The sequence below is a fragment of the Microtus pennsylvanicus genome, chromosome 14 (assembly GCF_037038515.1).
Source record: "Microtus pennsylvanicus isolate mMicPen1 chromosome 14, mMicPen1.hap1, whole genome shotgun sequence".
In the NCBI taxonomy this organism is placed as follows: Eukaryota; Metazoa; Chordata; class Mammalia; order Rodentia; family Cricetidae; genus Microtus; species Microtus pennsylvanicus.
The window spans coordinates 17,066,787-17,090,296 of NC_134592.1; the positions used below are offsets into that span (position 1 = coordinate 17,066,787).

At 50.5% G+C, this 23,510-nt stretch overlaps 1 protein-coding gene across 2 annotated transcripts; it reads left to right on the top strand.

Moving 5' to 3' along the window:
- Positions 1 to 448: 448 nt before the first annotated feature.
- On the top strand, positions 449 to 22,819 carry Gpr68 (G protein-coupled receptor 68). 2 transcript variants are annotated; one of them, XM_075948126.1, is made up of 2 exons: positions 449 to 1,418; positions 20,282 to 22,819. In XM_075948126.1, the coding sequence occupies exon 2, from the start codon at positions 20,376 to 20,378 to the stop codon at positions 21,501 to 21,503; it is 1,128 nt and encodes a 375-aa protein (XP_075804241.1). In that variant the 5' UTR covers positions 449 to 1,418; positions 20,282 to 20,375; the 3' UTR covers positions 21,504 to 22,819. The 2 variants fall into 2 exon arrangements, with proteins under 2 accessions (XP_075804241.1, XP_075804242.1); XM_075948127.1 differs by lacking the exon at positions 449 to 1,418 and adding an exon at positions 11,777 to 12,153 and having other exon boundaries at positions 20,282 to 22,815.
- The last annotated feature ends 691 nt before the right edge of the window (positions 22,820 to 23,510 follow it).

Sequence of the window (23,510 nt, forward strand, 5' to 3'; positions counted from 1 at the left end):
ACTGACCCAGCCTCCCTCCCATTCTGGTTGTTTACAGTTCATAACAGCAAAATTAGAGTTAGGAAGTAGCAATGAAATAATTTTATGATGGGGAGGGGGTGTCACCATAACATGAAGAACTGTATTAAAGGGTCAAAACATTAGGAAGGTTGAGAATCAATGATCCGGAGCTTCCATCCTATGACTCAGGGCTACCCAGAGGCCTTGGTAGCCGCTGAGATAGCTCCTGTCTGTCCCTCGCCATGCTGCGCCTTGGTTTACACTGTACCCTCACCGCCTGTCTGTCTCAGACAAGGACTCTGTAGACTCCCCACCAACCACTCGCAGACATTCACTCCATAGATGGGAATGTGGGTCCAGAGCAAGGGCCACGCGGACAGGCAGCTCTGTGCCAACGATCCCATCAGGCCATGCAAAGGCTGTCGGTCGGGAAGAGCGCAGTGGGGGCGCCAGAGGCCAAACTGGGAAAGTTCAGAAAATGAGAGGCAGGGAGGCTTTCAAGGGGAGGTGGTCGGCAGGAGCCCAGGTGTGCACGAGTGAGAAAGCGAGGCCGTAGGATGGGATGCGGATTTAATCAGTCTTCATTAAATAGCTGTGTGGCCTTGGGCAAGCTATTTGACCTCTCAGTGCTTCAATACCTCCTCACATAAACGAGAAAAATAGTAGCGTTTGTTTAGAGTTAATCAAATCAACATGTTTAGCTGCTTATAGCAATGCAAGCTGTGGCTATCGTTATTAGTATTATTTGGGAGCATGTAGGGCCAAGGACATTTAAGTTTTCCTTGATGTCTCCATAAAACCAGAGAAGGTCATTCATGAAGTCCCTGGCCACCCCTGCTGGCTTTGGGAGCACCAGCTCTGGGATCCAGGAGGCCAGATTTAGGGCGCATAGAGAAAGGCTCAGATATGTGACACCCACCACATTTACTGAGTGGCCACTAATGTGCCACTGATGTTGGAGACAGAAGGTGAACACAGAAAGGCTACTGCGCTCTTCACCTTTCTCCCGGCTTCCCATGTTGTATTTCAAGCGCGCCTGGCTGTGCCTGTAGCCGAAGAAGTCCCCTAGCCCATCACTAGCGAGGCTTCCTTGGCAGAGTGAGTCTCTATGTCAGGATGCTGGCGGGAGGGAGGGTGGGGGATGCTGCAACTCCAGGACCGGCGCGCTCTCTGGCCACCTCGGCCCTTCTAGCAGGCGCCTCGCCTGTGGCCTGCGGTCAGTGTGAACTGCAGGGCGTGGGCCGGCAGGTCTGGCTATGCCTGAAGGGGGTTGGGAGCTGGAGGAATCTCTCACAACGTGGCCCAGGCTGGCTAGGAGTAAGAGACCTGTGTGCCTGCAGGAGTCCCCGACCTCTCCGGGCGGCGAGTGGAGGGCGCCGGAAGACAGCAGGCCCGCGTCCCAGACTGTCGCCGCACAGGTACGTGTCCCCAGCGAGCCAAGCTCCTTCTTTTTTGCCACGGTCCCGGGTGGCTTTCGCGCCAGTGCTGGGAGAAGCGCGTGGGGGGTCTTTGGCTGGGTTTTGGGACCTGCCCGGAGCGCACACCGCGGGGTCGAGCGTGCAACCGCTGCCCGGCGACAGATGCGGGTGCGACCGCGCGCAGACGCTTGTACACGGCAGAGGCGGGCACACCCCCAAACAGTACAGTCGTGTGGTGGACCCGCAGAACTGTGACCGGATGGTGTCTGCTCCGGAGCGAAGGCGCCTCCCGGTCCTCTCCTAGGTCGGTGTCTCCTTATGCGGTCGCCGCTGGGTTTAGCAGCCGCCCCCGCGGCTGGCTCCGTGACCACCTGGTAATTTCTTCACCCGCAAAAAGAGTGTGAGACCCTTAACCCTTTATTTCCCCAGCTCTGGTGATCCAGAAATTGCACTGGGGTCCTTTCCCAGAATCTGTGTCCCTTCTTCCGGCAGATTCTGGTTACATCTTATACTGAGACCCAAACAATTACCATGTCCTCACCTTCCACTCAAGGAAGGGGGAAGCTGGTCCACCGCCAGTCAGCAGGAGCAGTACCAGAGCTTGCTGGTCTGAACCCCCAAATCCCTTCTGGGAATCAAATAATCCAGAGAGAAAGCTGTGTCCCAGGTCCTGTGTCTGGATGAAGGGATGGGTGGACAAAAGCGAAGCAAACGCCAAGGGAAGCAAGCTTTCTGGGGCTCAGCACTGGTTTAAAAAGACACTGTCTTGGTGCCAATGTGCCCAAATGGCTGTGGGCATGTCTCGCTGTGAAGGGGGGTGGGATACCTGTGGGTGGATGAATCAACCCTAGAGGTTAGTGAGGTGACATGCGGCAGTCGATTGCCCTCCCATCTGACGATGGAAACGACACAAATCTGAGACAACAGACAAAGCTATGACTTGCTTCATTCCTCCCGCCCCCACCTCCATCTCCACCTCTCAATACAGAGGTGAGTGTCCAAGGGCGAGAGGGGAAATTCCCTAGCCCAGCGGGCAATGCCGAACGGCCAAAATATGGACTCCTTGAGTTTTCTGCCCAGTTCCGGAACTTCACCGCTTCGTTCTGAGCCACCTCTTCTGTTCGTTAGAGTTCTGGGCTCCTCCTCCTCCTCTTTCTTATTCTTCCTCTTCACCCTTTCTCCCCTACCTGCTCCCCAGAGGGCTGCATGCTTGCAATGCGCATCTCCAGTCCAAAACACCCTCATTTTAAGTTTCAGTGGGCCCCTCCGAGAAAGGACCTGCCACTGGAGTTCTTTCTAGTGTGGTGATGGAACCACACAGCTCTGACCTCCAAGGTGTAGAGACCAACGCTGATACCCAGCCTCCTCCCCTGCTGCACTTTCTAGGCACTAGAGTCAGAAGAACAATTACGTCAGAAGGACAATTAAACTGGGCTCCCTGGGGCTCTCAGCATTGAAACTCCTGTTTCAGCTGCTGACCTCAATGGATGTTCTTTTTCTTTCCGAACCCTTGTGTTTTGCAGGGAAAATAGAGATGATAATACCCTTGCGACAGAGTCCATACAAATATTAAAATTAAATAGCCATGCACGGAGCCCAGTCCAGGGTAGACCCTACGGAGATTTGGGAGACAGTGATACTAACATTCCCTCTAGTCACTGGAGCAGAGCAAACGGCAAACTCAGCTAGGAACTGAGAATGAGAGGAAGAGTCGGTCAGTCAGGCGGTGACCTTAGTAGGTCAGCTACACTCCAGTGGGTGGCCCCATATCTAGGAGAATATGGGCAGCGGATAGGACAGGAAGTGTGTGTGTGGGGGGGGGGGTTAGGTAGATGGGGTGGATCCAGGAGGAGTTGGGGGAGGGGGGAAGAGTAGAAGCGAATGCGACCAAAATACCGTGGATGAAATTCTCAAAGAATTTCGTTATGTATTTTTAAAGAAATAAGAAAACAAAACAGATACTCAGAACATTTGTTTATGTTGCTCAAAAGACTGTGATTAAGGAAGGGCTCAGAGGCCCCTCTGCAATGGAGTCGCAAACTTGTATAGCAGGAGTCTGGACTCAGCTGTCAACTGGAGGTTCATCTGGGGCTGTCAGCTCTTGTCTTGGTTGGTGAGCTCCCTCCAGTGTAGTACTTAAATTTCAATTAACCGCTATCTCCAGAGATAAGGGAGTGGGAACTGTCTGTTCCCTTAGACTGGACCCAGACACTTAGCTCTCTTGGCCTGGCTATCACAGAGCCCAGCAGGATCCAGAGGCGCTCCTACTCCTGGCCAGATGAGTGTTAAATTGTAACCACCTTAGAGACACCACAACATGGTTGTCTCTCTCCTCTCCTCTTTCCTTCCCTTCTCCTTCACCTCTTCCCCACCCCCCGCTCCCCTCTGTCTTTCCAGGGTCTGATGTAGCCCAGGCCGGTCTCTGTACCAGGTTTTTTCTTTTTGGGCCACCACCCAGCTCCTAGATTATAACACGGAGACTTAATATTAATTATGAATGTTCGGCCTTATCTTAGCTCTTATTTTAATGTTTCTCTTTATCTATGTTTTGCCTCAGGGCTTTCTTCCTTTCTTTCCTGCTATCTCTGTGTCTGGCTGGTGACTGTCTGACTTCTGGCCTTGGGCATGTCCTTCTTTCTCCTCGTTCTCTTTTTTTTCCTCTCTCTCTCTCTCTTTTTTTCCTCTGCCCACCAACCCTGCCTATCCCTCTCCTGCCTAGCTATTGGCCAGTCAGTTTTTTTTTTTTTTTATTAAACTAGCCAGTGCCTTAGGCAAGGTGAAACAAATGCAACACATCTTTACACCATTAAACAAATTTAGCACGAACAAATAAATATAACACATCTTTCCATCGTTAACAAAGGCAGCAAAAACAAATGGAACACACGTTCACATAGTTGAAGCAATATTCTATGGCATAAACAAGTGGAACACATCTTTGCCTAGTCAAAATAATACTCCACAACAGGTCTCAAACTAGCTGTGTGATAACCTTGGCCTTCTGACCCTCTCTGGTCTATGCCTTCCCAGCACTGGGGATACAGGTGTAAGGAGCCGTGCTTGGTTTTATTCAGGGCTAAGGACCGAACCCAGGGTGTGGATTGCTAGCTGATCTTTCTACCTACTGAGTCAGATCTCCAGCCTCCCTCCCTCTCTCCCTTCTGGGTGCTGTGAGTTGATCATCTTGTGCAAAGGTGAAGGACCAGCAGTGTCACAAAAGCGCATAGGAATCAGTGTCTCTGGTCTTGAGTCAGGACTGAGGGGGGTAAGCTTCCCGTGTGCTGTTTTCCAGCATCTGTTTCTCCGGAAGTCTCTAAGGCATCAGTCCCAACCTCTGGCAACCTCATGCTTTCAAAATCAGGCGGAAGAAGATAAAGAGTAACCCAGATTTGGGAAAAGAGACTTTAGCAGGTGGTTCTGGGTCAAGTGCGATGAACATCTTTATGGTTCCCAGTCCCTGGGAGAAGTCTCGCTGATTTCAGGAGGCTGCAGCTGGGCTTGGATGACTGTTGTCAGACATTATTGGCTCATTAATTGATGGCCTAGAGCTCTCAGGGTGGGTAGGCAGGAAGTGTAGGGGAAGGGTGCAGCAGACTTGGGTTACCATGGCAACCTAAAGGCCTGGGGTTCCTCTGGCCAGAAGCTAGAAGGATGCTCAGACAGATTTCAACTCCTTAAACCACAGACCCTCCTGGCTCAAAGTCGGGTTGGGTGACAGGCTTCTGCTGTGGTTCATAGTCACCAAGATCCAACCCTCCAGACCTTTAGAACAGACTCACGCTCTTTCTGTTCCCTCATCCACATCCTGTCTGTCTCCCCCGACCCCCGCCCCCATTTGTTAGCTTCTAACTTCAGTTTTGGCTACACCGGACTTCAGGCAGGCTGCAGAAGAAAGGCCCACAGTCGCTTATTCATGCAAACTCTTGATGGAGTTGGTGTATGTTTTCCTCGGTGGAAAACGAAATGGACCCAGGTCCTCCTTCTTCAAGAGGGAGGTGGGAGGCTGTGGGTAGAGCTCAGAGGTAGAGGTCAGAGGCCTAGCATGCAAGGGGTCGTGGTGTCAGGGACCAGCAGTACACAGGAAACGAAGGAGGATGTGGGCACCCAGAAGTCACCCCGTACAGTCCCAGGAATGACACTGACAGTCACTGAAACATATTGAAGTTGGGTTTCATCATGAATCCAGCACTGTCGCTTCTCAGCTGTGTGACCCTGCGACTCACTTAGGTGACACAGCTGGGATGAGCTGTCTTCCCCACAGGGTCACAGCCTGTGAAAGGTGCGGCACCTTGCACCTGCTTGTAGCTCAAAGCACGCCAGCACCTATCCCGTGTACCCGTAACTTGCACTCACCTGTCATTGGAACTCCCTGCCACACCTTTTTCTGTGTGAGGTACCCTGGCCTGGCTCTCACAGTCATAATGAGAGAACAGGCTCACCTCTAGAGTCACAGGTCAGTCAGAAAGGACAAAGCAGTCCCAGAGAAGGGTGGAGTGGATGGTATAGGAGTGGACGGGAAATTGGTTTGGCCTCTGGGCTCGGGAAGGGCTGCATGGAGAAGCTGGTATTGAAGTTCCACCAGGAAGCTTAGGTATATGGCATACCCACCCAGGGGAACTGCTGAGACACAGCCTCCCAGATTCCATCCCTTAAAGAGTGCATGTGTGAGCGGGCGTGTGTGTGTGTGTGTGTGTGTGTGTGGTGTGTTCAGAGGCCTGGATAGGATATCAGAACTCTGGAGCTGGAGCTACAGGTTTTGAGGAAGGAACATACACTCTTCAGTCATAATAATAAAGCCTACTGACCAGAGGATTGAAAGAGAGGCCAGTTATATTATAGCCTTGCAAAGCTGGGCACCAACCCAAAGAAGTGACCGGTGCGCCAGTCGAGGGTAGAGAAGAGGTTTAATAACCTGAACAGGGCTGTTTTCCTTCTTGTCCTCAGTGGCTGAGCAATGGGGCGGGTACAGACTAACATGTCACCTGTCACTTATCCTTGTCTGTTTCTCAGTGAAGGCCTGAGTGGGTTTAGCATATTTCACAGCCTGCTTGCTTGATTTGTTTGTTTGTTTGTTTATTTTTCAGCTTTTCAGGGATGTGGCCTCTGTAGGTTATGAGGAAAGCCTTGCTCTTGGTAATTTTCTACTCTAAATGTCTAGTTCGGGTTGGGGGAGTGAGACTTGCCACCATTAGCAGGGAGCCGAGCTTTCTGTGTATATGTTTCTGGGCCTCAAGATACTTTGGTTTTGAAAATTGACCCTACTATTTGTCTTACACAGCTATTTATGGATATCCAGCCTTTTCTGTTTCTGTTATTGTTTTTTTCATTTAAAAATATTTGTTTTTATTTTATGTGTATGGTTGTTTTGCTTGATTGTATGTGGGTACACCAGTTGTATGCTTGGTGCTCTTTGGAGGCCAGAAAAGGGTGTCAGGTCCCCTGGAACTGGAGTTGCAGATGGTTGTAGGAATTGAATCTGGGTCATCTGGAAGAGCAGTCATTGCTTTTAAGTGCTGAGGGCCCAGGGTTGTTTCGGTTCATTTGTTCATTTCTTTGTTTGTTATTTGAGACAAGGTCTCACTATGTAGTTCAGGCTTCCTGAAACTCACTATTAGACCAGTGGCCTCACAGTCACAGAGATCCATGTGTATGTGCCTCCCAAATTCTGGGATTAAAGGCATGCACTGTCATGCCCAGCAAGATGCTTGCCTTGTTGCGTGGGTTCTGGGATTCAAACTGCTCCTTACGATTGCGCAGCAAGTGCTCCCAACTACTGGGCATCTCTCCAGACCCTTAAGAGATTCTGAGTCTGAGTCCAGGTCAGGGCATCCAGGGGTTGCTGATACAGGTGTCCTCAAGGTCAACAGTAGTGCTTTTGCATACCTGGGAAACAGGGTGGCCTTCAAGACTGGGGAGAAGAGTTAGAGATAGGCGGTAAGGAGTATTGGGGAAAAAGGAACAGAAGTTGGGGAAGGGGTGACTTACAAGTTGGGTCACCTAGCACAGGATGCTGAAAGACTGAAGAGTCTCCTCTCCTTCCCTCTCCAGAACTCTGCTCTGTCTCAGGGCACAGCTCAAGCTTGCCTCCACCCAGAGGCCCCATCCTATACGTACATTGATGTGCTGGTCCATGTGGCCTTGTTTTACAGCTTTAGACCTTGTCCTGATTGGGGTGGGAATAGAGGGAAACATCTAGGTCTCTTGTCTTCTTTTCCCCAACCCAAGATGTCTAGTTCTTCACCCTGGGGCCTGCAACAGTATTGCCTTTGCAGAGAATTAAGTTCATAGGCACCAATTAAGAGAATTAAGGAACTAAGGTTGCTGCTAAACTGACCTTAAAATAAAGAGACTCTTCTGGGCCAATTGAGTGGACCCAGTTTGTCCTGAAAGTGGAAAAGGAGGGAGGAGAGAGAAGCCATGCTGACAGGAACAAACAAAATAACAAAGCAAAGAGCGTTCGGTTCCATGGCAAGTTCTGGGAATGGAAAGTTGCCCACAGCCTAGCGATGTTGGAAGCTTCTAGAAGCTGAAAAAATGAGGCGATCTTTTTAAACTCCCCCTCAGAAGAAATACAACCCAGGAAACAGATTGATTTTAATCCAGTAAAATCCATATCAGACTTGGACCGCCAGAACTGTACGATGAGAATTTGTTTTAAAGCAACTCCCTGGCAATCTGCTTCAGGAGCAATGGGACCAGGAAAGCCCTGGTCTAAAGCCTTATGTGGAGTCAAACGCCTGTGTTCAAATCCTAGCTAATGTGCTCGCCAGTTATGTAGCCCTGAGCAGACTGGTTTCTGTCTGAGTCTCATTTCCCTCATCTATAAAGCTGGGATGACCCGAAGCATAGGGTTGATATAAGAATGGAATCAGGCATTGTAGTGCCTACCATTAACCTCAGCACTTAGGAGGCAGAGGCAGGCATGCAGATATATGTGAGTTCAAGGCCAGTCTAATCTACATGGTGAGTTCCAGAACAGTTAGCTTTATGTAGACCCTGTCCCTGTCTCAAAAAAGAAAGAAAAGAAAAGAAGAAATATAGCATGCAAGCTGTCTCAGCGGGAAAGGTACTTGCTGGGCGAATCTGGTGACAGAGTTCAGTCACTGGAATAGGTGTGAAGATGGAAGAAGAAAATCACCACCACGGAGTGATCTTCTGACCTTCACACATGCACCACGGTACATGTGCCCATGCATGCACACAGTGTTTTTTCTTAAACTTAAAACCAGAGCATGCATTGGTGGATAGCCACATTATTGGTGGCTAGTGTAGATATTGAGGTCCTTCAGGTTCTTCCAGAACCCTCAAGGAGGTGTTGGTGCTGGACACATTGGGAACTGAAGAGTCTTACTCTTTGGAGCCATCGTCAATCCACACCTGGCGCCTATTGAGCCCACGGCACCACGAGGAATCTAGGTGACCTACGCAGAGTCTCCTTGGCTACAAGCATGAGCTAGTTAACACACAGCTACTGAAGACACAATCCAGGAAAGGCTCCCTGCAGCCAAACTGCAGATGGCTAATTACAGGCATTGCTTACATTGCCAGGACCCCCGGGGAGCCCCTCAGATCCTCCTTCCTGGTTAGCTTCAAATTAGGGAGTAATTTGAGTTCCTCCAAACCCCAATGGTAATACACAGTGCTCCATCACCATTTCCCAAGTCAATCTGCCCAGTTTCTGCCTTGACTTGCGTCATCAGATGGCGGGATGGGAAGTTCTAACTCCAGGCTTAGTATCATCAATCTATCAGTCCATCATCATCATCATCATCATCATCATCTCACTGGCTCTTTTTCAGGACTTACTACGTGCCAGGCATTTTACTAGGTCTCATCGTCTCCAAGCTTCACGAAGTTGTAGACTATATGATTCTCAAGGTTAGGAAGTGGAAGTGCTCACCTTGACCTCCAGGTCTGGGTCAGAGCCTGTGCTCCTCCTACCCTCCATCTTGAGCTGGCCTCCGAGTGGCCTTGGCATTCGTTATTCCTGTGTGCTGGAGACCTTATGTGTAGACCCCATGGGCTATTTATCCTGCTTCCCAGCTGCCTGGGTTCCTGGGGAGATGGTGGGTAACTCAAGGTCTTGTGACCTAGGACTCTGTCTCGGAGCAGACTTCTGCATCAAAGCAAATGGCAGCCAGTAGCTTCCAAAGCAGCCGAGGAAGGCTCACAACTCTTCAGGGGCAATCCCAGAAGCAGGTGTCTATGCTATGACAGGATAGGGACAGTCAGGGCTCAGTCCAGTGGGGTCCATGGACTGCAGTCATTGCGACCGGGCTGGTATAATGCAGCCATGTGGCGATGCTTGTCTGTAATCCCAGCGTTTCGACATTTGGGCAGCAGGATCATGAGTCCAGGGCCAGTTTGGGCTTACATAGTTCCAGGTTGAGTTACATAGGAGACTGTGTCTTTAAACCTAAGTGGGGTGGGGTGGAAGGACCTGGTCCCATTCAGTTCCATCCTCCTTATCCCACCCTGCCCTGGGCAGTAGCTGGTTCTCTTTGGCTACAGGGCAGAATCCTGCAGGTAGATACAGGGCGATGCTTTTCTTGACGGTACAGCAGTGTGTGACAGGCTCGTGTTTTTATAGAACTGTAGGTTTTATTGAAGTTTGTAAAGATCAGGGGATTATGAGGCTTCTAGGATTCCCGAGACCACTGTACAGTGTCACTGCTGAAGGAAAAAAGTCCCAGCACCAAAGACCTAGCAATGGCTCTATTTTCTCTTACTACATGGGCATGACAGAGGACATGGACTAAGGAATCCTTCTACCAATGTGTCTGAGGCTTGGTGGGTTTGCTGGGTGCCTATTCCAGGTGGAGATTTGTGCATTGGCTAGCAGAGTTCCAGGACAGTTTTCTGGTCCCTGGTATCCTGGAGGGAGTTCACAATGCCTTCACTGGTTCCTGAAGGTGTGCAAGGCAACGGTGCAGGTGCAGTGTCTGTGTGGTCTGTTAAGCTGGGCCACCCTGGAAGGGAGGTGCTCTCTGCAACCTGGAGGTGGTCAGGTAGTCTTATACTCTCCCCTCCCCCGTGTGACATCATGGAAAGACAAGTACACTCTAGACCCCAGGCGTGACATCCAGTGCTGGCAGATGGCGGCCCCAGAACAAGTGGCCGTCTTCCTGTAACATAAGACCTCCAGCTAGCCGCAGATGCAGGTGACAGCTGAAAAAGGCCCGTTACGTGCTGGCATTTCTTGGAAGGATCCTCAGCTAACACTGTCCTAGAGCAGCTTGTTCTCTGGAGAAGACAGGTCCCCTACATCACAGTGAGGTCGTGTCCCTTGGGTCCTCTATTTGTGGTGTGCCCAGGCTCCAGGGATAGCTTGTGATGGGCTTCCAAAGGGCTCTGCTTTGGAGGACTCTGTCGCAGCCCCTGACATCAGCATCAAACTCACTCATAGCCCAGTCATTCTTTAGTGGTTAGGTTCTGTCCACAGCCTCTGGGCCTCGGGGCCCCAAGTTTCCCCACTTGTAACTGAGGGGCTGGACTGGAGAACTTCCTACAGCTTGGCCTGTGTAGTATAGTGTGTAAATGAACACAGCAAGGTTTCATGAGTGCTCCCAGGAGCAGAAGGAGTTCACGGGTATGGTCCAGCGCTTGGTTGACAATTGGGGTCACACATCCTATCCTGCCCAGGCTTTGACCCCTAATCCCCCAGCTCTATGGGTCTGTGGAGCAGGTTCCATTTGCTCATCTATTTTAGTATTAACCAGGGAACTTTGCATAACACTGATGCCTGGACAATTCTGGATAGGGTATATCTATATCTGTATGTATGTATGTATGTATGTATGTATGTATTATGTATTAATAGGCTCTGAAGTGTTTTCTGACAAGTGTGGCCAGGGCCAAGACCCACTAACCCAGATATTAGTTGCCGGGAGGAAGGATATGAGGCTAGGAGTGCAGTCCCTTGTCAGTTTGTCCTTGCCTCTGATGGCCCTAAGTCAGAACCGCAGTGCAGACCTGAGGGACTCCAATGAAAACCACAGGAAAGAGGTTCAATGTTCGGTGCCTCTTGGTGCCTAGCATGTACCCGAGGTGGTGATAGCTAGAAGTGGGGTGCCCGATTCTTTCTAAGCCCCCACCCCCAGGCATCGGTATTAATTCAAGTCCGAGTGTCTGCGGCGAGGCTGCTCCCCGACTCCACCTGCAGCACACGGAAAGCCGAAGGGATGGAGGGTGTGTGGAGGGATCCCTGCCACCCTCATCCTCCTGCTGGCGGGCGGTTCCTCAGCAACAGCCCAGCCTGACACCAGATTGGAGTTCACATGATTCTGCCTCAGCTCGGGAATGGGCAGCCTCCAGCTGGGGATTTTCTAGATGAACCGGGAAGGTTTTCTGCAGGAATTGAGAGAGGGAGAGCTTGTCCGGGGGCAGGGTTGTCCGTGTACTGCCAAGCTGAGCTGTAGGAGTACAGCTAGTTGAGGTTTGAGGGTAGAGCTCACTAGACGGGCTGAGTCAGAGCCCGCTCTTGCTGGGTTCTTCTGCAGAGACTCGGGCTGCTGAGGTTGGACCTCACTGCTTGTTTCCCGTCAGCCCCGGCTGTAGACACCCTGCTGCCTTCCTTTGTGTTTCCAGAGGCTCCAGAAAAGCCAGGCAGTGTGAGTATGGGACTGGATAGTTTCCAAAGTGGCCTGCTTGTGGGACAGAAATCAGTCTAATAGCCCAAGACCTGTGTATAAAGAAAATGAAATAGAAAATACCAGCATGCATGACAAGCATCAAGGTAAGCATTGTCTGGGGGAGTTTATTTCTCAGTCCATGTGTGTGTATGTGTGTGTGTGTGTACAGGGCCACACAGTCAAGTGTATTGTTTGCTATTGCTTGCTATTGTTTGGGGTCTATTTTTATTGTTGTTTTTTTTTGTTTTGTTTTTTTGTTTTTGGATTGTTTGTTTGTTTTTTGAGACAGGGTTTCTCTGTGTAACAGCCCTGGCTGTCCTGGAACTAGCTCTTGTAGACCAGGCTGGCCTCGAACTCACAGAGTTCCACCTGTCTCTGCTTCTCTAGTGCTGGTGTTAAAGGTGCATGCCACCACTGTCAGGCTTTTGTTCTGGATTCAGAATCATCCTGACTTACTGTGTAAGCTTTGGGAACTAGTTCAGCCTCCCCAGGCTTCAGGTTCTGTGAAATGGGTTAGCAATGCCAGCCCCACCCAGTTTACAGGGATTTGGTAAGCTTCAATTGGGCTGACTTTGAAACTCTCATTGGAATTAGAAATGGGACTCGGTTATCTTTGTCATCGCGGGAGTGAGACTATTCAGGGGAAAGGTGACAATAGAAAGAAAGAACATTTTATTTCTATCCTTTCCCCGGGGAAACTTCCTCTAAAGCCAGCCTTCATAGGACAGTTGGGTGCCCTCATCCCTCTGGAAACAGCCCGTGTAAATGTCTGGATGCTTGGTCAGCCGAGGAAAGGGAAGCAGGCATACCGGAAACTTCCAGCTCTGAGTACAACGTGCAGAAGAATGAGTGCTGGGGGAGATAGTTATTCAGGCTCCAGGAGAGCTTCTCCTAGAGGTGCCTCCTCCCTGTCAGGGCTTCATCTCTCCTGGTCGTTTAAACCCTTGGCGGCTTCTACGCTGGCTCACATGTGTGTAAGGGTCTGCCCCAGCTGCGAGTCACTTTGTGTGTACTTAGATGGTAGAGAGCTGTTTCTCTTTTTTTCTCCACCACTGGAGACCAAGGACTGGGTGCATAGGTAAGCTGGTGAGACAGCCTCCAAGAGCAGGCTTTCTATTTCCTTTCTATTTTGTTGGCATTCTACAGAGTTTCTTGTCTCCTCTCTGGCCATGCCTGCCTCGTACTTACCTGCTCTCATGTCAAACTACTTTCAGTTCCCCAAAGGTACTCATTCTCTCCCTCTTCCATTTGACGGCATGCACACATTTTCCACAGGCAAAAACTCCCCGCTGTTTGGGCAGCCCTTCCTCTTTCTTTTAGCCTCAGTCTGGCTGTCACTGCTCAGAAAGGCTTCCCTTTCTGCATTAGGCTACCTCCAAAGAACTCCCACAAAATCCTGTGCTCTTCCTAGTTTACTTCATTGACCTGTTCTTCTTCATGGGAATAAAATGAAGCTGGCTGTTAGAGCCAGGTTATAGTGTAATGCCTTCCACACAATGGACGTTGAGTGACTGTTCTAGGAAGATCGTTTGGATAGATGAATATGGGTGGTTGGCTGCGTGGATGGATGGATAGAGGGGTAGATGATGGATGATGGGTGGATGGATGGGTGGATGAAAGGATGATGGATGGATAGAGGGGTAGACGATGGATGGATGGATGGATGGATGGATAGATGGATGGATAGATGGATGAACGGACGGACAGGTGGACAGACGGACGGGCGGATGGATGGGAGGATGGATGGATGGATGGGTGGGTGGATGGATGGATGATGGATGGATGGGTGGATGAAAGGATGATGGATGGATAGAGGGGTAGATGATGGATGGATGGATGGGTGGATGGATGGATGGATGGGTGGATAGGGAAGGGATGGATGGATGGATAGATGGGTGGATGGGTGGATGGATGGATGATGGATGGATGGATAGATGGGTGGATGGGTGGATGGATGGATGGGTGGATAGGGAAGGGATGGATGGATGGATAGATGGGTGGATGGATGGATGGATGGGTGGATGGATGGATGGATGGATGATGGATGGATGGATGGATGGATGGGTGGATAGATGGATGGATGGATGGGTGGATAGGGAAGGGATGGATGGATGGATAGATGGGTGGATGGATGGATGGATGGGTGGATGGATGGATGGATGGATGGATAGATGGGTGGATGGACGGATGATGGATGGATGGATGGGTGGATGGATGGATGGATGGATGATGGATGGATGGATGGATAGATGGATGGATGGGTGGATGGCTAGATGATGGATGATGGGTGGATAGGGAAGGGATGGATGAGTAAGTGAATAGGTGGCTGGGTAGATATGGGTGAATGTTTGGACAACCAGTGTATGACTTGGTTAGATGTGTGTTTTGAAAGATGGCATTTCGGTGGTGAGTCACAGACATGAACCTAACTTAAGGCAGTTACACTGACTTCAGGAAGTCTTGATCAAGCCAACTTTAGGTGCTGGTGAGAGAAAGGGAGAAAGGAGCAATGCTTTCAAAAACTTAGGAGTTGAAAATTCTAGAAGTTGGCAATTTTCTTAAGGCCATGAAGGAGAGGCGGGAGGAATCTAAAGGGCATCCATTCAAGGTGAGTAACTGGGCAAGTGGGGACATCTTTTCTAAGAACAGATTAATGGAGAAAATGTGGGACCTAGTGTGGACCCCACTGGGCTTGTCCTGTGAGGTGGCAGGGGTGGTTTATATGTAGCCTTCAGCCTAGGGGGAGTTCTGGGAGCCATCAGGCTGTAGTGGGATTGGAATCATGGAAAGTGTGCATGGGCTCACAAGACTGAACCAACACTGAATGTATGTGTAAGAGATGCCCATGCATCCACCAGATGCTACTTCTCATGGCAGTAATCATTGCATGTGTCTTCCTGGCTTCTGAGCTTGGAGGTTCCCCGGGGGTGGGAGCTCTGGGCTTGGAGGTCCCCTGGGAGTGGGAGCTCTGGGTTTGGAGGTCCCCTGGGGGTGGGAGCTCTTTCTTGTTTTATCTCTTAAGTTCCCCATGTGTGTATCCTGGCCGCACTTGAACACTGTACATGTTCCTCAAATATCTGTTCCATGAAACTTAGAAGTACTGGACTGTTGGACAAATAGCTTTGTCTTAAAGAGAAACAAAAACAGGGTTGTGAAGGTGGAAGCAGAGTACAGATAGGAAACCCTAATAAAGTACAAATCATTTGCAAGCTAAAGAGACACCTTCAGGAATACCTGCAGTCACCACGCCATGAGGACCCCTGGAGCTACTCCCTCCAGATAGCGTCTGGAAATGCCCAGGGCCTGTGCCCCTGTTCTGCTCAAAGTTTCTGCTGGGTTTTAATCTCCTTCTAGCAGCATCTGCTCCCTGCCTCAAAAACTCATAATGGGAGGGGAACATGCTTAGAACCCAAGCCTATGACCTTCGAGACTCTTTGGGACCTTGCTATTTAAAAAGTGTGATCCATGGTCCAGCTAGCCCACATCTTTTGCATCTCCTAGCAGCTCATTTGAGATGTAAAACTTCGAGAGCTCCTTTCTCAGACCTAGCCAGTTTGGAAAGTCATGAGTGTGAGAGGCTGTGGTTTCCCAAACTTCCAGTGGATGCAGCCAGTTTAAGAACTGCTGTTCTTTTTGCTCCACGGTGACCATGGGAGGTGCCTAAACCTGGCTGCAGTAGTGCTGCTTTTTAGCTCTGTAGACTTGTAGATTTCTGCCTTTGGTTGCCAGGAGTAGCTTGCTGCTGGCTTAGGAAAGAGGAAGCTACAAACGTCACCCGGCCCTACCCCACCCCACACGTCCATACACTCACCACTAGTAAACAACAGACTTGGGGCCCGGTGACTATCAGGGAATTTCCAAGACCTGACAGGGCATGCCTCAGGGAGGCTTCGTCTGCTCTGATCTGGGGAAGCCTGGGGCCTGTGCTCCTCTGCCCTTTTATTTTCCATTTCAGGTCCCCTTTATTCACTGAGGCAAGGTCTCTCAACCGAAACCAGGATTCCCTGCAGTAGCTGGCCAGCATCTTCTAGAAACCCCCATCTCTGCTGCGCAAGCCTAGAGTTACAGATGGTTTGCCATGCCCACCTGGGATTTACCTGTGTTCTGGGGGGTCTGAACTTCGATACTCACACTTGCATGACACATATGTTAAGGCCAGAGGACAACTTGTGGCATGTGGGATTTGAACTCGGGTCGTTAGGCCTGGTGGCAAGAGCCTTTATCAGCTGAGCCACCTCGCTGGTCCAAGTCTCCCCTTCGGAGCCCACTTTCCTCACCTGGAAAGAATGAGCAATGACTCTTACTTAGTCATTTAAGAAGTCCCTAAATAGTTCACACTGCTGGGGGGACATCAGTGAGAGGTGGAAGAAAAAAAAAAACCTCTGCTGTGTTGGAATTTGCATCCCTGCGGAGCCTGGCCATCAACAGTCACACAAGTTAAATAAATAAGACATAAATCGGAAAAGCTTATGAAGCAATCAGTCAGGATGATGAGATGGAGACAGGTGTGTGTGTGAGTGTGTGTGCAATGTGAGTGCACACAAGTGTGTGTGAGTGTGTGTGCGTGCTGTGTGTGTGAGTGTGTGTGCGTGCTGTGTGTGTATGTGTGTATTTGAGGTGGGTGCCAGGAGAAGCCTTCCCAGGAAGCGGCAGTACAGAGATCTCTGGCAGAACAGGAGCAGGTGCTGTGTGGGGCAGTGCCAAAGGAGGAGAACTCTAGGAAGGAGTGGCCAGGCAAGATCCAGGTAGAGGGACCGAGGCACAGAAGGCTGCCGTGTGGCTGTCAGGTGGGGTGGCAGGCAAGGTTAGGGGAGCTAGAATCAGGGGGGTCTGCTGGGTTGACAAGGGTGCTTGGTTTTTAGTCTAGGTGTGGGAGAAGCTGTGTAAATCAAGGAGATGACGGGCTGCTTCTCCAGAGAAGGGCTGTGGCTGACACAGAGCCTGAGCGGGAGGGCGGGGATGGTGCTGGGTGGCAGAAGAGGTCAGGTGGAGAGGAGAGCGGGATAGAGAGTGAGCGGGCCTGGAAGGACTTCTCAGGAAAGAATATGAGTGGGGAGAGGAGAGGGGTGAGCTAGGGTAGAGGAGGGACTGGGCTTTGACCCTGCTAGGGGGAGTTGGAATCCAGATGAGAGAAAAGGTGGCTTTGGACCAGACCCATTTCCTGCTCGTTTAAACATGCATGAGGATTCTGGCCCCTTTATCCAGGAGAACTGAACACACAGTGGTCTACCTTGTCCCAAAGGCACACATCCAACACCTCCAGGAGATGCCTAAATTCACAGGTGGGGAGCACTGACCTCTGTTTACACTATGAGTTATCAAACATGTACGTATTTTACCCTTGATGTAGTTTAATTTGTATATTAGACATAGGAAGATGTGAGCAATAACTAGTAATAAAAAGAATAATTACAATAGTATACTGTAATAAATTTTTGTGAATATGGTTTCTCTCTTTCAAAATATTGTTTTTAGACAAAATTTTACTAAGCGATTAGCCCAGGCTGGTCTTGAATTCACAGTGATTCTCTTGCCTCTGCCTCATTATTGTGTAGGCCCATATTTCTATATAGTGTGGCAGCCAGGCTCTGAAGCCATGGGCCCCACCTGAGGTGGTCACATGGCCCTGCAGACAGGCTGTCACTGCCCCAACAAAGTGTCAGGATGTTGTTGCTCCTTTCTTTGTAATTTGGAAGATACCTGATAGAGATGCTGATTCAAGCCTACGTGACAGTTAGCATACACAGCAGGCAGGTAGATGCAGACGTGACAAAATGCCATTCACCTGGTTACCTAGGAGACAGAATGCTGGTGTGTTTCCCCGCTCAGTTTATGTGTTGGTATAAAAGCTGTTTGAAGAATAAATGAGAAGAATTCTTCAGGATGTGAATGCAGGACTTCATGAGGGATCACTGAGAATCTCCCTCCAGATAAAGCCACGTGAGTTGTCTCTTTATTCCTGCGTCTCCATGCCGGTCCAGAGAGAGTTTATGTTGGGGTCTGGTCGAGAGAAATAATTTATGGTCCAGGCTAACACCGGACCCCGACATAATTGTTGAGATTGTAGATATGTGGCCTTTAATCTCAGCACTCGGGAGGCAGAGGTAAGCAGATCTCTGTAAATTCGAGGCCAGCCTGGTTTACAAGAGCTAGTTCAGGACAGTTAGGGCCGTTACTCAGAGAAACCCCGTCTCACAAAACTAGAGAGAGAGAGAGAGAGAGAGAGAGAGAGAGAGAGAGAGAGAGAGAGAGACATATTACAGGTATGTGGATACGTACCACCATCCCCACATATGTGTATATAATATATGTGGCAATGATGTTTGTTTATTGTTGTTTAAGTTGTTTAAGGTGACTCAAGGTGTCATCGAAATCCCCTACTTTAGCTTCTCAAGTTCAGAATACATTAATGTGCTGCACTCACCTGTCTTTTTCTCTCTGCCACTGTTAACCTTGGTAACTGAGGTCAAGGTTACAGAAACCACAGGTCGGAGCAGGTGACTGCATAGTTAGCTGCAAGACTGAGTGTGACTTCAGAGAAACTCCTGTGTTAGTCCTCAGGGACCCTGGCACTGGAGCTGCAGGGTCCAGATTTCTCTGCATCCCTTCCCAGGAGTCTCTAGCTCCTTTAGCCATCTCTGCTCTGGTGGTCCCAGGCCAGGTGGGAGCCAAGGAAAGATGGGAGGTAGTAGTGGAGAGAAGGGCAGAGGTGGAAGGGGAGGCGTGGCTCTGGAGAGACTTGGGGTCTGCTGAGACTTGGTCAGGGTCTCTAAGAGGCTTCCCCTCAGGAGCCCAGCTAACCCTCAGCTTTCTGAAGAGTGCACAAAGGCCAGTATTGATCTGCAGAAATCACAAAGCAGAGTAATTTAGAATCTTAAGTCAGGTAGACTGTAGATTCTCAAGGGGAAGGAAAGTCAGTTCTTGGCTAGGGGTAGAATGGGAAGAAATCTGAGAGACCACAGTGTCATGTCTCCTTCCAGACGACTTCAGCATGAACACACAGGAGACCTGTGGCAGTAAGTTTCATCACGAGACAGCAAATACTGTACCTAAAACGACTTCTTCAAGGAAATAAATGCAAAAAAAGGCTCAAAAATGCCAGTTGAACACACACTATCACCCCGGCACTGAGGAGACTACACACATGGACAAAGCTGTTCCCAAAACAATCCAACAAATAAAAAGAGGAAGAAAAGAAAAATATGACGTAGCCCCAGTGAGATTTTTCCAGCTGAGAGAGAAGGGTTGAATCAATAGAGCATTTCAAGCCTTTACTGTTTTGATGTCTTAATTTATCAAGTACACTGGAGACAAAACATCACATTCTACCATTAGACATCATTGTGTTCTGGAGTTCCATTTGTTAAATTCTCAACTCACGGCGTTCGGGAGGCAGAGGCAGGTGCATCTCTGTGAGTTTGAGGCCAGGCTGGTCAACAGAGAGAGTTCCAGGACAGCCCTAAGCTACACAGTGAGACCCTGTCTCAAAAAACAAACAAACAGTCTCGACACAGTTGTCACACTAATGCAGTGAAGGAGTGAGCATCTGACATGGTCCCGACCGAAAGGGGAAGGTGTTTTTAGTCCCTAAATTCCAAATGAAGAAATCGAGGCTCAGAGAGACTAACAAACTTAGACAAGGCACTGGCTCTGGCTTGACCTTTGCTTATTTTGATCCCTAGTCTAGAACCTTGCCCAAGATCCCCTGGGGAGATGAGAGAGGAGACACTTGCTGAGGGATAGCAAGGGGTAGCAAGGGGTAGGGCACTGTGATGAGAAACTGGCCTTTGTTTCTTGCCAAAGCACAGAAGGCTATGGACTCTTCATATGTGTGACTCTTCATAGGGAGAGGTCTATGGAGTGGCTGTGGTTTCCGTGTTGGGCCTCGTTGCTACAGTCCTGTAACGTTCAGACTGTTATTGTGTAAGGTGATGGAGCCCTGGATACTCTCCTTTGGAAAGCCAAGCTTAGTTATGCTCCTAGAATCTCCTCTTTACCCCCATTGCTTGCACCAAGGGACCAGAAAAATAAATAAGGGACAGGGGATAAATAGGGAAGCCAGAGATGGGGAGCCATAAGCTACACCTCGGTGTTTTGGTATATCTCGTTCAGTTGCACTGGAGTTGCTTGGGTGGCAGAGCTTCTAAATGAGCACAGCAAGTAGAACGATGCCTGGCATACAGGTGTTACATAGCTGTGATTATTTAAAGCCTTTTCTGCCTTCACTTGTAGGGGTTCACCTACCGCCAGTGACGAACAGATTTGACACACTTGGGTCGCGTATAAACAAGATGGCAACAGAGAGATTGACCCCATCTCAAAGTCTATGAGGGGTAAGGCCCCTTCTGGCCCAAAGATGGGGAACATCACCACAGAGAACGTCTCACTACCCTGCCCCATCGACCACACCATCCACCAGACACTGGCCCCGGTGGTCTACGTGACCGTGCTGGTGGTGGGCTTCCCAGCCAACTGCCTGTCCCTCTACTTCGGCTACCTGCAGATCAAGGCGCGGAATGAGCTGGGAGTGTACCTGTGTAACCTGACCATTGCGGATCTCTTCTACATCTGCTCGCTCCCCTTCTGGCTGCAGTACGTGCTCCAGCATGACAACTGGTCCTATGGCGACTTATCCTGCCAGGTGTGCGGCATCCTCCTCTATGAGAACATCTACATCAGCGTGGGCTTCCTCTGCTGCATCTCCATCGACCGCTACCTGGCTGTGGCCCACCCCTTCCGCTTCCACCAGTTCCGAACCCTGAAGGCAGCCGTGGGGGTCAGCGTGCTCATCTGGGTCAAGGAGCTGCTGACCAGCGTCTACTTCCTCAAGCACAAGGAAGTCATCGAGGACGAGGACCGGCACCGAGTCTGCTTTGAGCATTACCCCATCCAGGCCTGGCAGCGTGGCATCAACTACTACCGCTTCCTCGTGGGTTTCCTCTTCCCCATCTGCCTGCTGCTGGCCTCCTACCGGGGCATCCTGCGGGCTGTGCGCCGCAGCCACGGCACGCAGAAGAGCCGCAAGGACCAGATTCAGCGGCTGGTGCTCAGCACCGTGGTCATCTTCCTGGCTTGTTTCCTGCCCTACCACGTGCTGCTGCTGGTGCGCAGCCTCTGGGAGGCTAGCTGTGACTTCGCCAAGAGCATCTTCAACATCTACCACTTCTCCCTCCTCCTCACCAGCTTCAACTGCATAGCTGACCCGGTGCTGTACTGCTTCGTCAGTGAGACCACTCACAGGGACCTCGCCCGCCTCCGAGGAACCTGCCTAGCCTTCCTTACCTGCTCCAGGACAAGCAGGACCAGGGAGGCCTACCCTCTGGGTGCCCCTGAAGCCTCTGGGAAAAGTGGGGCCCAAGGCGAGGAACCCGAATTGTTAACCAAGCTCCACTCAGCCTTCCAGACCCCTAACTCACTGGGAGCGGGAGGGTCCCCCACAGTTGGGTTGGCCTAGTTATCCTTATGTGAGGCTAGGTTAGGCCTGAGCTTTCACCAACAGGCCTTGTGGTCTGGAGCTTGCGTGGTGGTTGTCTCCCACATTGCCATGTACAGGTGCCTCTCCCCTCAGGAAGGTCCCGCTGGCTCCTGGAAGCCGGGGCACTGCTGAGTGTGTGAATGAGCCCTGTCTTCTCCCATGTCTGCTGCCACCTGGGCTGCAGGTGGGACAGAGTCAGAATTGTCACTCCAGGAAGTTTGCAAGGAGCAGGGCTGGGGCATGCAGGAGGAGAGCAGGAACCTGGGTGTTCGCCTGCCGAGCCTTACAGTACCACTGTCGTCACGTGACACCAGTCCAAACGTGCTGTGGTCTTGTGTGACACAGGAAGCTGTATTGTCACTATTAATGCTTGCGCTCAGCTCTCTAGCAAGCCTAGACCGGAAGACTGGTTAAGGTGAAGCGTGGGGGTAAGGGCTGGGGTTCTGGTGTGGATGGAGCAGGAGCAACAGCAGAGTGGCCGTCCCGGAGAAGATCCAGGAGCAGACACATCTCACTCTTACAGGGCTGGTTCAATAAATCCCCCAACCCCGAGGACTGATGACAGTTAAACCCCAGGGCTCCTTGGGCAGATGCTGAGGGCCCTTCAAAATGTCATCCCAAATGGAAGAGGACTCGGGCCTGAGGCTGAATCCCTAGCTGAGTTCTTGACAGGACTTTTTCTTAATTGGCTTTCTGTTTCCATCCGACCAGAGTGCTAGACCCGAGAGCCTGAGGGAGGAGAGGGAGAATATAAAAATTGCAAGGTGTCCATGGCAACTGTGTGCCAAGACGCTGATACCAGGGTCATGTGACTGCTGCCAGGAGCTCCTACCCTTTGCCCCACACAAAGAGCATCCAGCAACCTTTGAGAGGAGTGTGCCAGTTTTCCAGAGTTCCTAGGTACAACTAAAGTAACAAAACACACACATTGTCGTGTCTCTTGACCACAGGTTTGGGCTCAAGCTCCACTCTGGTATAAATCTTGTAGGAGAGTTGCCAGAGGGGGCTGCATGCCAGAACAACCCACACCTACCCAAGCCTAGGACCTTCTGGGGCAGGGCTAAAAGCTGAGTGGTCTGCACCTCTTCATTCCTTAGTATCCCCCAACCCCATTTTGACCTGAAATTGTGAATTCTGACTGGCTTGGACTGGAATGAGCTGAGCCTAGCCCCCTTACTATCGAGAGCTGTATTTTTGTATTGTCGCCTCTCTTCTGCCGAGTATTCCTGTGTTGGACTGTGAGGTGGATTTATGTAGTAACTTCAGTCTGGAAATAAAGCAAAATAACCAACCACAGCAGAGTTTGTGCAGTCCTTATGGGCAGGGGCCCCACCCACACCAGGGAGATCCAAAGTGTCCTTGGAAGACCCCAAATAGGAAGATCCAGGGGTTGACCTTGCAGAAAACTCAGGACAGCTTGGGGGATACCCTTGAGCACCCATCAAGTGGTCAAGTCCGAGCCCCCGAGTGCAGGAGGGTCTTCTCTTCTGCCTTGAGCAGGGGTCGTGCTCCGGTGCAGCACGCTGTCGCAAACGCACCCTGGAGGCATCTGTGCAGGGCGTCGTTGCAAATCCACCCCTGTGGTTTGGGGACCCACAGTGAGGGTGAGCCCCCACCAGACCAGAAGAAGGGCTTCTTGCGCTCATCTCTCTGGCATTTTCCAAGAGTCGTCATCAGGCCTTGTGTGGAGCCGCCCACCTTGTTGGCTGGCAACCGCTTTCAGGTGGGGCATCCTCTCGACAGCGGCCGACTCAATGTTTATCCCGAAGGATTGCCCACATCCTACTGAAACATACATTTGATTTTGACCACTTAATCCCTCTGTGGGGCAGGCTCCTGGAGTTCTGGAGTGTTATGGAAGGAACAGATCTCTCTTCCAAACAGACTAAGCAAGAACACTATTAAGGATTAATACTGCTTTCTCTCCTAAGAAAAGGGCTGGGAGGGAAAGTCCATCTGGTTTGGACCGAAGGTGACAGAAGCCAT